The sequence below is a fragment of the Tyto alba genome, unplaced genomic scaffold (genome assembly GCF_018691265.1).
Source record: "Tyto alba isolate M040663 unplaced genomic scaffold, T.alba_DEE_v4.0 Super-Scaffold_1, whole genome shotgun sequence".
NCBI lineage: Eukaryota > Metazoa > Chordata > Aves > Strigiformes > Tytonidae > Tyto > Tyto alba.
The window spans coordinates 23,213,794-23,227,002 of record NW_024881261.1 but is presented as its reverse complement, the minus strand read 5'-3'; the positions used below and the strand labels follow the sequence as shown (position 1 = coordinate 23,227,002).

The following is a 13,209-nucleotide window of genomic DNA, read 5'->3' as shown; positions in this document are numbered from 1 at the left end:
AGTGCATCTGCTCATCTGCATCTCAGTGTCCACAAGTGCCTCGTCCCTGTCTGTGGCTCACGGCATTGGCCAGTCACAAGAAAACAGCGTTTACATTTCACCTTTCCAACATTAGTGCATGACTCTTCACAGGAGCTTTCTCTGCATTTTGTTTGTGTCCAACACTGTGGGAAGCACCAAAACATGATTTCAGTCTGTCAGTGTCTCCATTGCCCCCTGCACACCCACGCAGCAGGGCCCTGACAGCAGCTGGTGGCTTTTCTGGAGGAGCCACCAGCAGCAGATGGATTTGCAGGGGGCAGGAGACTTCTTTATCCTGAAAGCTGGTGTTGCTCCTGCACTGAAATCACTGGTGGTGACTGGAAGATGCTGACACACATGTCCTTGTGCTTTTGTTTTGCTGGCTGTGGTCTGGGCCATGGATGTGTGCTGGGCGTGTTTCATTTCAGGCTGAAGCAGGTCCCCATGGGTCTCCATCTTTGGCTGATAACACTCATGAATTTGGAGCAGCCTGGGCAGGCACCAGGCATGTGGAGGGCCCAGTCTGTGTTCCCACTCCTGCCCACCTGTCTGCACAGGTTGCTGCTCTTGGGGCTGCCTCTTTGCCTGTAGGAGCAGAGGATGCTCAACATGCTCTGAGGTCTGCAGGACCTGTGGAGGGCCTCAGCATCACAAGGCCTGGGTGCTTATTGATGTTTGCTTTGTGGCAGTTGGGAACCAGCTGGCCCATGCCTCTAAGTGACAGACCACAGGGTTTTACAGGGAGGGCTTCAGTATCAAGATGAGTGAAGCAGAAAGAATGTTTAGCCATCTCGCAGGGCTCCAATCAAGGCTGAATTGCTTTGGAAGACCTGAAGCTTCAGCAGAATTACCCTGCTGTGTGACCAAGCAGCTTGCAGCTGTGTGACCTGGGAGGTGGTCAGTCCCATGGCCTCTGGGACAGAGCAAAAGGGCACAGCCAGCTCTCAGCACCTCAGCTGCTTACAGTCCCTGGGCTTAGCACCATGTGTTTCAAAGCAGAAAAATACAGATCCGTACAGCCAAGCCTTGCCATGTGCCAGCAGCCGGGAGATAATGGGAGGCTGTGGATCTACTCCTGCCTTCTTACTCTGTCCAGTTACTTGCTGTAAGTCACTGTCCTGGCTTGTAGCCGATATGGTGCACACCAGGATCAGTCACACTCTGCTGGCTGGCTGTCCTGGTCGGGAGGAGCTGATAACACTCACAAAGGAGCCTCAGGCATCAGCAATTGTTTCATTGCAAAAGTGAATGCTCCAAGTACTGTGCCTTCCTGTAGCCCAGCTTTGAGATCCTTGTAAACGTTACAAAATGTGCTAGCATAAAATAGTAAAATGACATTAGTAAAGAATAAACTGTGCTTTTCTGAAGACACACTGTGCGAGGCTGTGTCTTTATGGTTTTTATTACCATCTTCTTGCCAATTTTCAAAGCTCAGTGAGCCAATGTTACTCAGTCAGAATTACAAGCTGCCCATGATAGAAGCAGTGAGATCCAGTAACGGTTGTGAGTCTGAAATCCAGTAAAGGTTGTTGGAGTCGTCCCCTACAAAGTTTCTGTGTTGGGGAAGTCCTGCACATGGAAAAGGACACCAGTTGCTGGTAATTGCTGAGAATAAAGTACCTGTGTAACAGGAGATGCCATAAATCAGCCAACAAAAGGAGACTCATTGTCCTGCAGACAGAATTCCTGTGCCTGTGGGCTTGCCCATTCAAAAGATGCATGTGCCTTTTGGGGTTTGGAGGTTTTTTTGTGTTTGTGGGGGTTTTCTTGTTGTTGTATTTTTTTTTTTCTTTAAGCAGTGTAGCCTTTTGCACTGACATGTTGAGGTATTTCAGTCTGCTGGTACAAATTCTCAGATTTGGGCTTTGGTGGTTTTTTTTTTTAATAGCTTTCAGAATTCTTGTATATGCAAGTATATCTATAGAATGCATACCTGGGAGAGCTGATCTATATGTTTTGCACACTGCCACAATGCATGGTTGACATGTGATGGCTTTCTTTGACTCTAGTACTCTTTTAAGATGACTGAGCCTTTGCTTTTTGAATGCATGTTAGTGAAACATTCTGAGTATGCAAACTCCAATGAAAGGTTTCTTGCCTGATGTTTTTATGAGTGGATAGAGTGGTGGGAGCATATGAGTTTACATAAGATGAATGCTGTGTGGAACATGGATTCATTTGGGATAACATAGGACATTTTCTGTGTGAATTATTATTTTGGATGAGAGGCTTCAGTAAATGAGATTCAGGCTTCAAGGCTTCACCTACTTGCAAGTCTAATGTGCTTCCTGCTCCACCAAAAATTACCAAAGATGGAAACATTTTATGAAATTCTTTTCATGGAAATAACATTTTATAGCACATGCAATGATTTTACCTCCGATGCTTGAAGAGTTTATTATGTAGCTTAACTCCCAGATGACTAAACTGCACATTGGCATGGAAAGTATGCATTTGCCTCCTCAAGAAAAAAAATTCTCCCTGCAATTTACTCTGAACTTCAGGATGTTTATGTACTTTTCAGGCAATCACAGAGTGCGGGGACAGCGAAACCTAGTAGACCACTTACATTTATAAGGCTGCATTATGTAATTGAGCTGTCAGAGGAGACTTGTCAGCTGTCTCATTTTTCCAGAGATGTTTTAGACCAGCCACAGAACACAAGGCAGGCAGGAATCTCCTGTGCCATTTAGTCCATCCCCTAGCTCTGCATTTGGTCAATTTAAACCATTAATTTAAATCATTCCCAGTGGCTATTTATCCAGACTCTAAAAATCCTTTAGTATGGAGGTTGCTCACCTGTCAGTGACAATCTGGTCTGGTATTTCGGTATCTGTTGGAAAGCTTTTCCTAAGGGATATTCTGAATATCCTCCTTCAGTTTTAAGCCTGTAGTTTATCCTGTACTCACTGAATATGGAGAACATCCTAGGTACTGCCTCCAGCCTCTTTCTATTTTTTTCCCCTAAGGACCCTTCTGGTGGCACAATGATGACCCTTTCAGCCACCCTGGACTGTGAAGAGCTGCCCCTGAAGCACCTTGGGCTCTGGGCTGAGGGTGCAAGTGAGTGGCAGCAGCAGTGCCTCAGAAGGCAACTGAACGGAGGGCTTAATCTTAGCAGGCAGAAATCACCTCTGCTCTTGACCTGCCCTTTAACTGTAGTTAAATGTTGTAAATGGGCTGTGGCTCCAACTATAGTCTCCAACTATAAAATGGAAATAATAGCACTCACTTGAAAACCAAATTAAATTATTGCCAATCAGAGGATCTTTTAGTTAGATCCTACAGCTGTTACTTTGTGAAGGTGGCCTCTAGGAGCAATTCATAGTGTACTTGCAAAAATTTCTTTTTAATGGAATAAACTTTACTTAATTTGAGATTCACAGTAGTAGTCTGAGGTAGTTCATGCAAGGAATATGCATAGATGGCACAGCTACCATGCCAGCACATGAGTTCTTTATTTACCTATTAAGAAAGCAGTGGTTTCCTGGGCAGAAAGTTTTCGTTTCTGGAGTATATAGTAATTGCAAAGCAGGGCGAACACTTGAGGACTGGTCAGGGGCAGTTGGTGAGAACCTGTTGACAGTAGCGTATGTGAATAGCCCAGCGTGCTGATCACACCCCAGCTGCAGCTGCTTGTGCGAGCACATCCAGCACCTCCGTGTTTTATGGCATCCTGTCGTGTGTTTGTTTTGTACATTCATTCTTCATTTCTATGATGCAGTGTGAAAATTTTGCTTGAGGAGCTGGCTTTAGTTTTCAGCTATTTAACAAGTGCATTCTCTGTTCCTTCCTCAGTTTAGATCAGCATAACCAGCCCCCAGGTGGCATTGTCATAGACAGAGAATCTGAGGTTTACAAGATGCTTCAGGAGAATCAAGAGTCAAATGAGCCACCCAGACAGTCTGCTTCATTCCTAGTGTTGCAAGAGATTCTGGAGTCAGAAGAGAAAGGTGAGCACTTAGTACACATCTAATCTGAGTGTGTTCTTCCCTTTTGCCATTCCTTGAGCTGTGTACAATGCTTAAGAGTAACATCTAAAACCTTTTTTTCCTTTCTTAGCTGTTAATTGTTCAAAGTAGCATGTGTAGATAGTTTCTACAGAAACCTAGAGAGCCTTTCACTAACAAGTCCTAAATATACTATTGGTGATCAGTTTCATTGTCTATGGGTCCATATCATTGCTTACTTCTCGAGTGAGTACTCAAGAAATAAACGTCCACAATGTTAAGTGTTCAAGAAGGAATTTTAAAATTCAAAAAACTCTTCTATACCTTCTAAAGTTTTGCCCCTTTAAGATAATATTCACTGATTAAAGACCATCTTAGATTCAAGACTTTGAAAGTTACTACAAGATAGTGCTCTTCAGTGAGTCCTAAAGCTTCTGATCTCCATCCCTTTACACAGGAAAAAGGATCCACTTCTGCAGCTGAATATAAAAACATGAAAGCTGGGTTACAGCGAGCAGTCCATATCTTTTAACCTGTGAAACTTTGCTTCACATTCTTGATCTGACATCTGGACTTGTGCAGTTCAGGGCTATAGACTTTAAGATTAAAAAGTCAATTAACTTAGGTAGGGGATAAATCATACTCTTTTCTCCCCTTAAATAAAATAAACAAATAAATAGGAAAATAATTCCAGGAATTACTTTTTTTTCCTTAGGCCAGTTGAGACTTTGTCTTTTGTGTTACTAGCTTGGCAGTGGTACATTCAATTTCATCAACAAAAGCCTGGTGCTGAGATATTCACCATAAAGGGAAACAGATCAGCCACGTGCTGGTAGGTCTGAGGGATCTGTAAGGATACAGCAAAACAAAGGAGATAAGGGACCAATAGGAAGAAAGAAACCAGGATCTTGGAGTCTTTAATATGCTGTTAAAATACCTATATGAAACCATCTTTCAAATATTGAGTGTTTGCAACTTGCCCTCAGGGTTCAGCTTCTGCATGGAAGGGACTGGAGTAGCCAGGACTTCTTACGCAGCCAAGGTCCTCCCCTATTCTTAGCAGTGCTGAAGAAGATAAGAAGCAAAAGCCTCTCTACTTTATCTTTCTTTGAAGATTTGCAGCATTATTGGGATTCTCTGGCACAAGGTTTGCCTACCCCATCACAGGCCAGGAAAGGCTTTGGCATTACTCCACTGTGAGCTGATAATCACCCGTGCGGAGCAGGGCTGAGAGGTTACACAGCCCCAAAGGAATGTCTGTCCCCAGGAGACAGTGCCCCTGCCTGCCTCACTGCTTGGCCAGGCTCAAACGCTGCTGCTGCTGAGTCAGATCAGGTTTGCAGTGATAAGTAGCACGTTGGTTGTCTGCTTCTCCCAGCCTGTCTTCAGGCAATGGCTTTTGAGCAGCAGCAGGGAGCGATCTCTCCAGCTGGGACTGGTCCCTCGGGGCATGGCTGACTGTATCAGCTGTGCTGACTTACACCAACTACACCAGCTGAGAGCCTGGCCCTGGACACAGGGGCTGTGTGTGGAAGCACCACGGCTGGTCTGTGTTTAGACCTGACCCTGCACACATAGGTGGAGGGTGTTTCCCAGGGCGGAAGAAGTTCTATTTCCTGTGGGTATTTGATTAAGCTGATTCCTTTAGAGAGATTAAAAACATGCTGTCAATGTTCTTGATATGAGCAAAGTGCTGTTTGAGGCAGAGGGAGTGAGCAGAGGTGACAGGGAAGAGCCTGAAAATGTGGTTGCTGCTGCTTCCTTCCCAGTAAGGGTCACTTGCAGTAACTCTGTTGGAGGCCAGGTGCTTCCTGCTGTGTTTGGAGGGTGCATGGTCTGTAGCCCCCATTAGGGAACTTGCACCTCTGGACCAGCATCCCTGCACAGAGCTGGGTGCAAACCTCTGAGCTGACGGCTGCCCCAGAGGTAAAGCAGCACAGTGTCACCTGCCCCACGGATGAGCAGTGGTGAGAGGGAGGTGCGGTGGGCAATCTCCCGCTTTTTCCATCAGCTCTTCTGTCAGTGGCACTGCTCTTGGCTGTGACGTGTCTCTGACCTTGCTGGTCACCAGGGTGTGCCTTCAGAGGGTTTTTCCTTCCCTTATGCCAGGAACAGCCATTGCATTGTGCTCTTGGTTTGACACTAGTCAGAAGGGTTTTATCAGTGTCCCGCCCAGGCTGAGGTGTCCAACAACCCCCTCTGTTTCTGCTGAAACATCACGGGAGGCTCTGCAGCCCTCCTTCCCTTGTTGCCTGGTATTGAACCTCTTGCAAAGGTCATATAGATATGACTTGTCACATCAATGGTGCCATTTTGTAACAGGCTCCTTTTTCACTGCGGATATTTAAAGGCTTGCCTCGTATTCTGCATCTAGGATCCACTGCTGTTGTAGGCACCCAGGTCAGCAGATGTCACCTGTGAAGGACCTGCAGGACATCCCTGCCCCAGAGAGGCTGCACTAGGCAGATACCTGGAGCATGCTACGCAGCAGCAGGAGAGCACAAAGTTATCCCCAGTGTCTCAGGGCCCTGCAAGAACAAGGAGTTTATTAACCAAATCTTCCAGGAGTCTCGGGAGAGCCAGCCCCACCATACACCAGACAGCAGACAGGAAGAGGATTCTGACAGTCCTCCCTAGTCTGCAGGACACCCACCTCCTTCCTCTTTCTGAGCCCAAATCCGGCAATCAGCTTGACCCTGCATGTGTGATCGGGACATGGCAGGCAGAGTCCTGTGCTGCCAAGGCAGGGGCTGGGGCTGAGGCTTCTCTTTGCTTTGTGCATCTGTGTATGTGAGACACATCAGCTGTAGTCTGATGGGCTTTTAAGATGAGAAGAGACTCTCATCTGACTGCCCACAAATTCAGGCCCTTGAATTTCCAGGGCCGGGTTTAGCTGTGTCCCTTCTCTCCCTCCTCCCCACACACCTCTAAATCCCTGCCCACTATCCATGCATGAATCCTGCCTCCAAGCTGGCGTTGAAGAACATCACCCCTCCCTAGCAGAGCATCTGCTTGGGAGGAGTAGCCTAGAGCCATACATCTCACATGCTCTGAAGCACTCTCCTTCCACCCTCAGGAGACCCTACCAAACCGTCTGGATTTAGGAGCGTCAAAGCCCCCACCACAAAGGTGGCCTCATCGATTGGGAATGCCCAGAAGCTGCCCATGTGCGATAAGTGTGGATCTGGCATTGTGTAAGTAAGCCTGTCCCTGGGGTTGCAGGCCAAGCATCCCATGCCTGTGCACCCAAAACACTTCACCTACCCACATCCAGTGCATCCAGGAGCTGGCTCAAGGCACATTTATTCTCACTAGCTTTGATAGTGCTATCTTTAGAGTTCCCTGCAGTGAGGCAAATCCTTCTACAAATCTGTATCAGTGGAAACCAAAGCAAGTCCCTGTGAGGCAAACCTAGAGACAGTTGTTGCTGCAGTGTTTCGCTTCCTATCTGAAATCTGTTTACAGTACCCATAAAAAAAAAAAAAAAAAAAGATTACCTTTCCATTCAAGGCCTGTGAACTTAATGCTTTCCATATCTTGGCGCTCCCAGCCATGGAGTGGTGACATGCCTTGGTGGTCAGAGGCAGTGTGGACCAGGAGAGCTGCGTTCTGCTCCCTGCACTGCTGTAGGACTGTACACCTCTGCTATGTTTATGCAGACATAATCTGATTTCCAGTACAGCAAGGGCATGGATTTGATACAGAGCTGCTGTACCACAAGTGTGCCAGCATGAGGGACCCAACCCATGTCTTTGATTTGCTGTTCAGTTTCTCAACCACAAATTCTTCCTACAATCTCCTTAGCTTAACAGTTGACTCCAGCAGTCAAGTGTTGCATCTTCATGGAAGAATTCAGATTTCTCCCATGCTGCTCACCACAAGCTATCAGATTGTTGCTGAGACCCACTACACTGTGATTGCATGGTCCTGGCATGCTTGCCACACCAAGGACTGGCAGAGTCATTACAAAGGCAATCCATACTCTGTAAAATATGAAGCAGAGACAAACCTTATAATTATTCTACCAGCTGGGCAGATCTGGAAAGAAAGCACAAGGCTATAAATAGCTCTAAAAATTAATGAATTACGGAAAATATAGGTGGCTGCTGGAACAAAATTATATTCCTGGCAAATTTTTCTGTTGCTGCTGGTGGTAGTTAACAAGTTGCTATGCAGTGTTCCTCATTACCTGCTGGGTTAAACTGTGAAGTTTTCCACTAAGAGCTGGCCCACATTTGGCTGGATCTGTTCACTGCAGCTCCCAAGAAGCAGCGTCTGAGATCAGAACCAGGATCTGTGCTTCTCCCACACGTACCTGGTGTGTCAGTCATTAGTAAAAGGGCAGTGGCTGGCTGTGCAGTCTTTATCCCCCTCAGTTGGTAGTGGGCAGTCATTTCTGGCTGTGTTCTGCAGTCTGGTTGTTTTGGACCTGGATTTTGCTCCAACAGGTGGTTGAGATGCCTGCCACTTGATCCTAGGCATTCGAAAGATGTGCTATCTCCAGCCGTGTTAAAGGTGCCATCACAGTGAGCCTTGCCACCACTGACGATAGGACTGTCCCTGTGAAACTTAGGCAGGCCAAGTCTAGGAAACATCTTCCAGCGGAGGGCTCCCGTGCCAGCACCAATTGGGCGCTAAAAGTGCTGTTAACATCTGCCTGACCAGCCAGAGGTCCTATACGTTGGCTTGTCAGGAGCAGGAGACTATTGTCCACCTTCAGTGCTGGTGTGGGGCTGGGCTGGGTGGGCGGTGGCTGGGGAGGAGGGAGGCAGTGGTGGGTGCCTGGTGCTGAGGGGTGCTGGTTCCTTCCCCAGAGGGGTCTTTGTGAAGATCCGGGACAAGCAGCGTCACCCCGAGTGCTACGTGTGCAGCGACTGTGGCACCAACCTCAAGCAGAAAGGACACTTCTTCGTGGAAGACCAAATCTACTGTGAGAAGCACGCGCGGGAGCGGGTGATTCCCCCAGAAGGCTACGAGGTGGTCACTGTCTTCCCAAAGTAAACTGCACTGCTTGCAAAACCAGTGTGAATGGTTTAACCTCTGCTGCTTTTCCTTGGAAAGCATCATCCCTTGCCCCCCTGCCGAATCTTGTTTGCAATAAGGAATGCTAGGCGTGGCTTTGACTTTCCTTGCCATTATTAATCCTCCATCTGTTTACATGAGAGGTCACTAATTGTTCAACATTCTTTTCGGCTCTTCTTTCACTGTTTTTTTTTTTTTTAAATACACAGATTTTTTAAATGTTTTTCCCTCCTTTGTGCTGTCAATCGCACAGGAAAATCAGAGGCCAAAGTCAGATTACAGCTCTTCTGTGTCACAGTTATTTGCCTTCTATTTGCATTCAATAAATGGGGTCAATCCACAAGGCAGATGTGTCTGCTTTCTCCTGGTATCCCTGTGCACTGGACCAGGGTTCCCTGGGCAGCAGCAGACGTTCATGGCTGTGTTTACCCTGGAGAATAGTGGGAGGGAATTACAGTCAGACTGGGCTCACCTGCTATTTTGTTGGCAGCTGCCTGCTGGCACCCAGCAAGGGCCAGGAGGGCACAGCCAAGGCACCGACCACAGCTGGCTCTGGTGGCCTGTCCCCAGTGCAAGGCAGCTGAGAGCTGCCTCCTCTCCATCCAGCACTGTGTTTTGATGGTGGGACTGGGCACTTCAGTGCTTCCCTTTACCAGGTGTCCCTCTGTTCCCCACAGTAACAAATAGCTCCATCAAAAAATGTCTACTTGATGCTTGCTGGAAACCAGGGAGTCCTGGAGCAGAGGGGAAGGTTTGAGTGGCCATAGTCCCTGTCCCTGTTCCGTCTGTCCCTGTCCATTCTGTGCCAGCTCCCCCCCCAACCCCCTGTGCTGCAGGCTGGGGGCTGGGTGCAGGCTGGTGAGGGTGGATCTCACCACCACATTCCCCCTCGTCCAACCCAGGGTGGACCCCATGGCCATGGTTATTTCTGTCTGGAGACATCTGGGACAGTCCCCTGCGCAAAGCCCCAGGTGGCTGCCAGAGGCATCACCCTGCTCCCCATGCCATGGCTGCTGGAGGGTGCCTTTGGGCTTGATGTGGGGAGGGGTCACACGCCCCACGTGCGCTGGATGAGTGGCTGATGGTGTCTGAGCTGCAGCACCTCCATCCATGTACAGCAAACCCGTCTGCGCTGACGTTACTTCACTGCTCACACCTCTGAATGAGATGCTGCCTGTTCTTTTGGTGTGAAAATAAATGGTTTCTAAGACACAGTGTCACCTTTGCTTTAAAACAAATCGCCAGAGGTTGAAAATGGAGGGGTCCATAGCTGCATGCAGGTCCTTCTTGGCAGGCACAGGGCCACCTCCACCCCTGGGGTTACCTACACACAGGGTCATGTGTTTCCTCCCCTTCACCATAAATCACACCACAGCACCTTCTGCCTTGCAGAAAAAAAAAAAAAGACAAACCCAAGCCTCATCTGAGGTAAAGCTGGCCTGTCACCAAGATTATAAACCTCCCACTGTCCAGATCAACTGTACAGCTTTTTGGCAGATTGAGGAGGGAACTAATTCACCAACCCAGCTAAATTTAGCTTATCCCCTCAGGCTCCTTCTACAGGCACTTGCAAGCAAGCAAGGATGGCATAGTTCAACCAGCAAACTCCTCCTCCTGCTCATCCCTGGGAAAAGCCTGGTTCCTCCATGCTGCCGGCTCATGCCTGCACACACACCTGCACCATCTCCAGATACAAACACAAGCAGCTTTATTTTTCAAGATGAGAGTGGGGGTTTTTTTGGCCTACTGGGGTGATAGCTCCCCTCACTGCTGCTAATGAGGGTTAGTTCTCTCCCCTCCGCAGCGCATTTCCCCAGGGAAAGGCTCTCCATGCTGCAGCGTGGCTGGTGCAGGCAGGCTGGACTGGACAAAAAGCCCGTGCAGTGCTGGAGAGCACAGACCTGCAGGGCTGAAGGAGGAAACCCACGGGAACAGATTGCTCTGGCTGCATCTCAGCTCGGTGTCCCAGCCTTGCCGTCGGACAGTGGCAGCTCCCAACACTGCACACTCCTTGGGGCCCACTTTCTCAGCAGGGTTGGGGCTCCTGGCTGCCGGCCACCTTGCCCTGCAGGAAGAAAACACTGGCCGCCGGGGTGCTCAGCTGGGTCCCCCTGCCCCGGTGCCGGGGTATATCCAGCACGCACGGTCCCTGTTTTCATACTGTACAAACATCTGTCAGCAAAACGTGACTTGTTCCAGATAACCTCATGAGCTTGCTCTTACGTCATGGGGCCAGGACGGAAGAACCTGAACCATGCCTGGCATTTCCCCTGCCCTCCCCACCCCAGCCCTACGCTGCGGCCAGAAAACAAGCTCCCCTTTGTCCAGGGCCACATGCTTTATCGCTCCGGCCCCGGCCCTGCAGCGAAGGCTGGCAGCACTGCTGGGAAAACTGATTGCACAGGGCTTGACGCAGGAGTCAGGAACTACAAAAGGTTTGAGGGATAGCTCTGGAGGTGTAGGTTTCTAATCCAGATACCAGTGCTGATCCAATTTATTACTATGGGAACAGGCTAGGTGAGGCAATTCACATTCATCACCTTCTGCTCTCTGAAAAAAAAAAGAAAGTATTAATTTTTTATGATGCTGGACAAAATACTTGGCAACTGCAGTGTTCACTGTAGTCTGACTTTCCAAATTCCTCTGGAGTTTAACAGTTTGCATCTGGAATTTGTCAACAATAACAAAGTAGGTTAAATGGGGTCATGCCTGCAACCCCACTGAGCTGCCTGCTCCAGAAGTTGACAATAATGCAAAATACATTAAGGGTTCCTATCTGAAGAGTGTCAGGCAGTTTGTAAGTGAGCTAGCATCCTGCCAAAGAGGGCCTGTCTCACACAGCTGTGCAGCACAGCACAGCATGTAATTTTTAACACAGACACCCAAATGATGGTATGTGCAGAGTGCATTCTAGTGCTGGTGAAATGCCATTAAATAGATGCTAACATGCGAGATAAGTTTCCACACGTTTTCTTGTCATCACCTGGAAAAACCACCAGCAGCCTCTCCCCAGTCCTCCCTGGCAAAGAATATGAGCAGCTCACCAGATTCTAAACAAACCAACCCACCTACCTAACAAACACCACCTGCAAATAGGTGCAGTAGCAACACACATGCAAGCCAAGACCTCATCTTTCTATCCATGCATTTAGTCTCAACAGCTCAAACCTCCACAGACAACAGCCGAGTATATCTGGGTGCATTTGTCTTATATCAGCTGAAATATATTTTCCCCTTTAATGGACAATCAAGGGGACATTATTTCATCCAGAACAATTTAAAACTGTTAGCATCACTCACCCCCCACCCCAAACATTCTCACATAATCATTACTGCATTTACTTGTGGACCTCCCCTATTTATAGAAAGGAAGGCTGCTTCCTGAAACACCTGCACCCCTTACAGCATGCCCTAGGCTTTGCCTGTAGGTATTAAATGCTGGACTGCTTTGTCATAGCTTAGGTGCATAGCAAGTGTGAACATTACGCTTGACTGCAGAAATAAGAAATGGAAGGTCATGCCAAGAAGGTATTGTGCTTGCTTTGATCAATGCCGTTCACAGGACTTTGGGAGCCAAAAAAGAAAGATGACAGGGATGGGCTCTGCCAGGGCAGCAATCAAAAAACATGCACTGTTTTTGTTTTTTTGAAGATAGGCTGGAAAAGCAGCCACAGCTCTGCAAAGTCCCTCTAAATAACACCAAGCTCCACCCATCACGAAACAGTGACTACATTTCACTAATGCCACCATTAGCATTAATGCTAGCTTATGCATTTTTAGGAAGGCAGCAATTATTATTAAATCCTAGCTGTGATGGCTATGGGACAGACACTCTCATTCATTTTTATTTTCTACCATACTGCCCCACAGTGACATTCAGGGGGCTGTGCAGGTTGAGCATAAATCAGTCTTCAAAAGTAGGTAAGCCTGGGTGGAAGCAGTTATGTCAGTTATTATTAAAACTTTTACAATGATTCCATTCATACTGTTGTAGATACCTCACTTACTCTTACATCTTGTAGGTCTTTGGTAGCATAAAACAATGCATAAAGACCACCAGCTGAGTAGCTCAACAAATATAAGTAACATGTCATGACAGCACATATTGGACTTTGCATTATTGAAGCTAATAAGTAACTGAGCAGAAACCTCAGAAACTTTTGCCTTCAGCAATTAGAAGCAAGACAGAGCTTTCAACAGGCAAAGGTCAAAGCTA

The 13,209-nt window shown here is 47.7% G+C and overlaps 1 protein-coding gene across 3 annotated transcripts in view; it reads left to right on the top strand.

The window, feature by feature from the left end:
• The window catches only part of PDLIM1 (PDZ and LIM domain 1), a 45,920-nt gene extending 35,717 nt beyond the window's left edge, over nucleotides 1-10,203 (top strand). For all 3 annotated transcript variants that reach the window (XM_042804285.1, XM_042804186.1, XM_042804241.1), the window contains 3 exons: nucleotides 3,820-3,974; nucleotides 7,048-7,165; nucleotides 8,786-10,203. In XM_042804285.1, coding sequence (XP_042660219.1) covers nucleotides 3,820-3,974; nucleotides 7,048-7,165; nucleotides 8,786-8,972 — 460 coding nt within the window. In that variant the 3' untranslated portion in view covers nucleotides 8,973-10,203. The remainder of the gene's footprint in view (nucleotides 1-3,819; nucleotides 3,975-7,047; nucleotides 7,166-8,785) is intronic.
• Nucleotides 10,204-13,209: the final 3,006 nt, after the last annotated feature.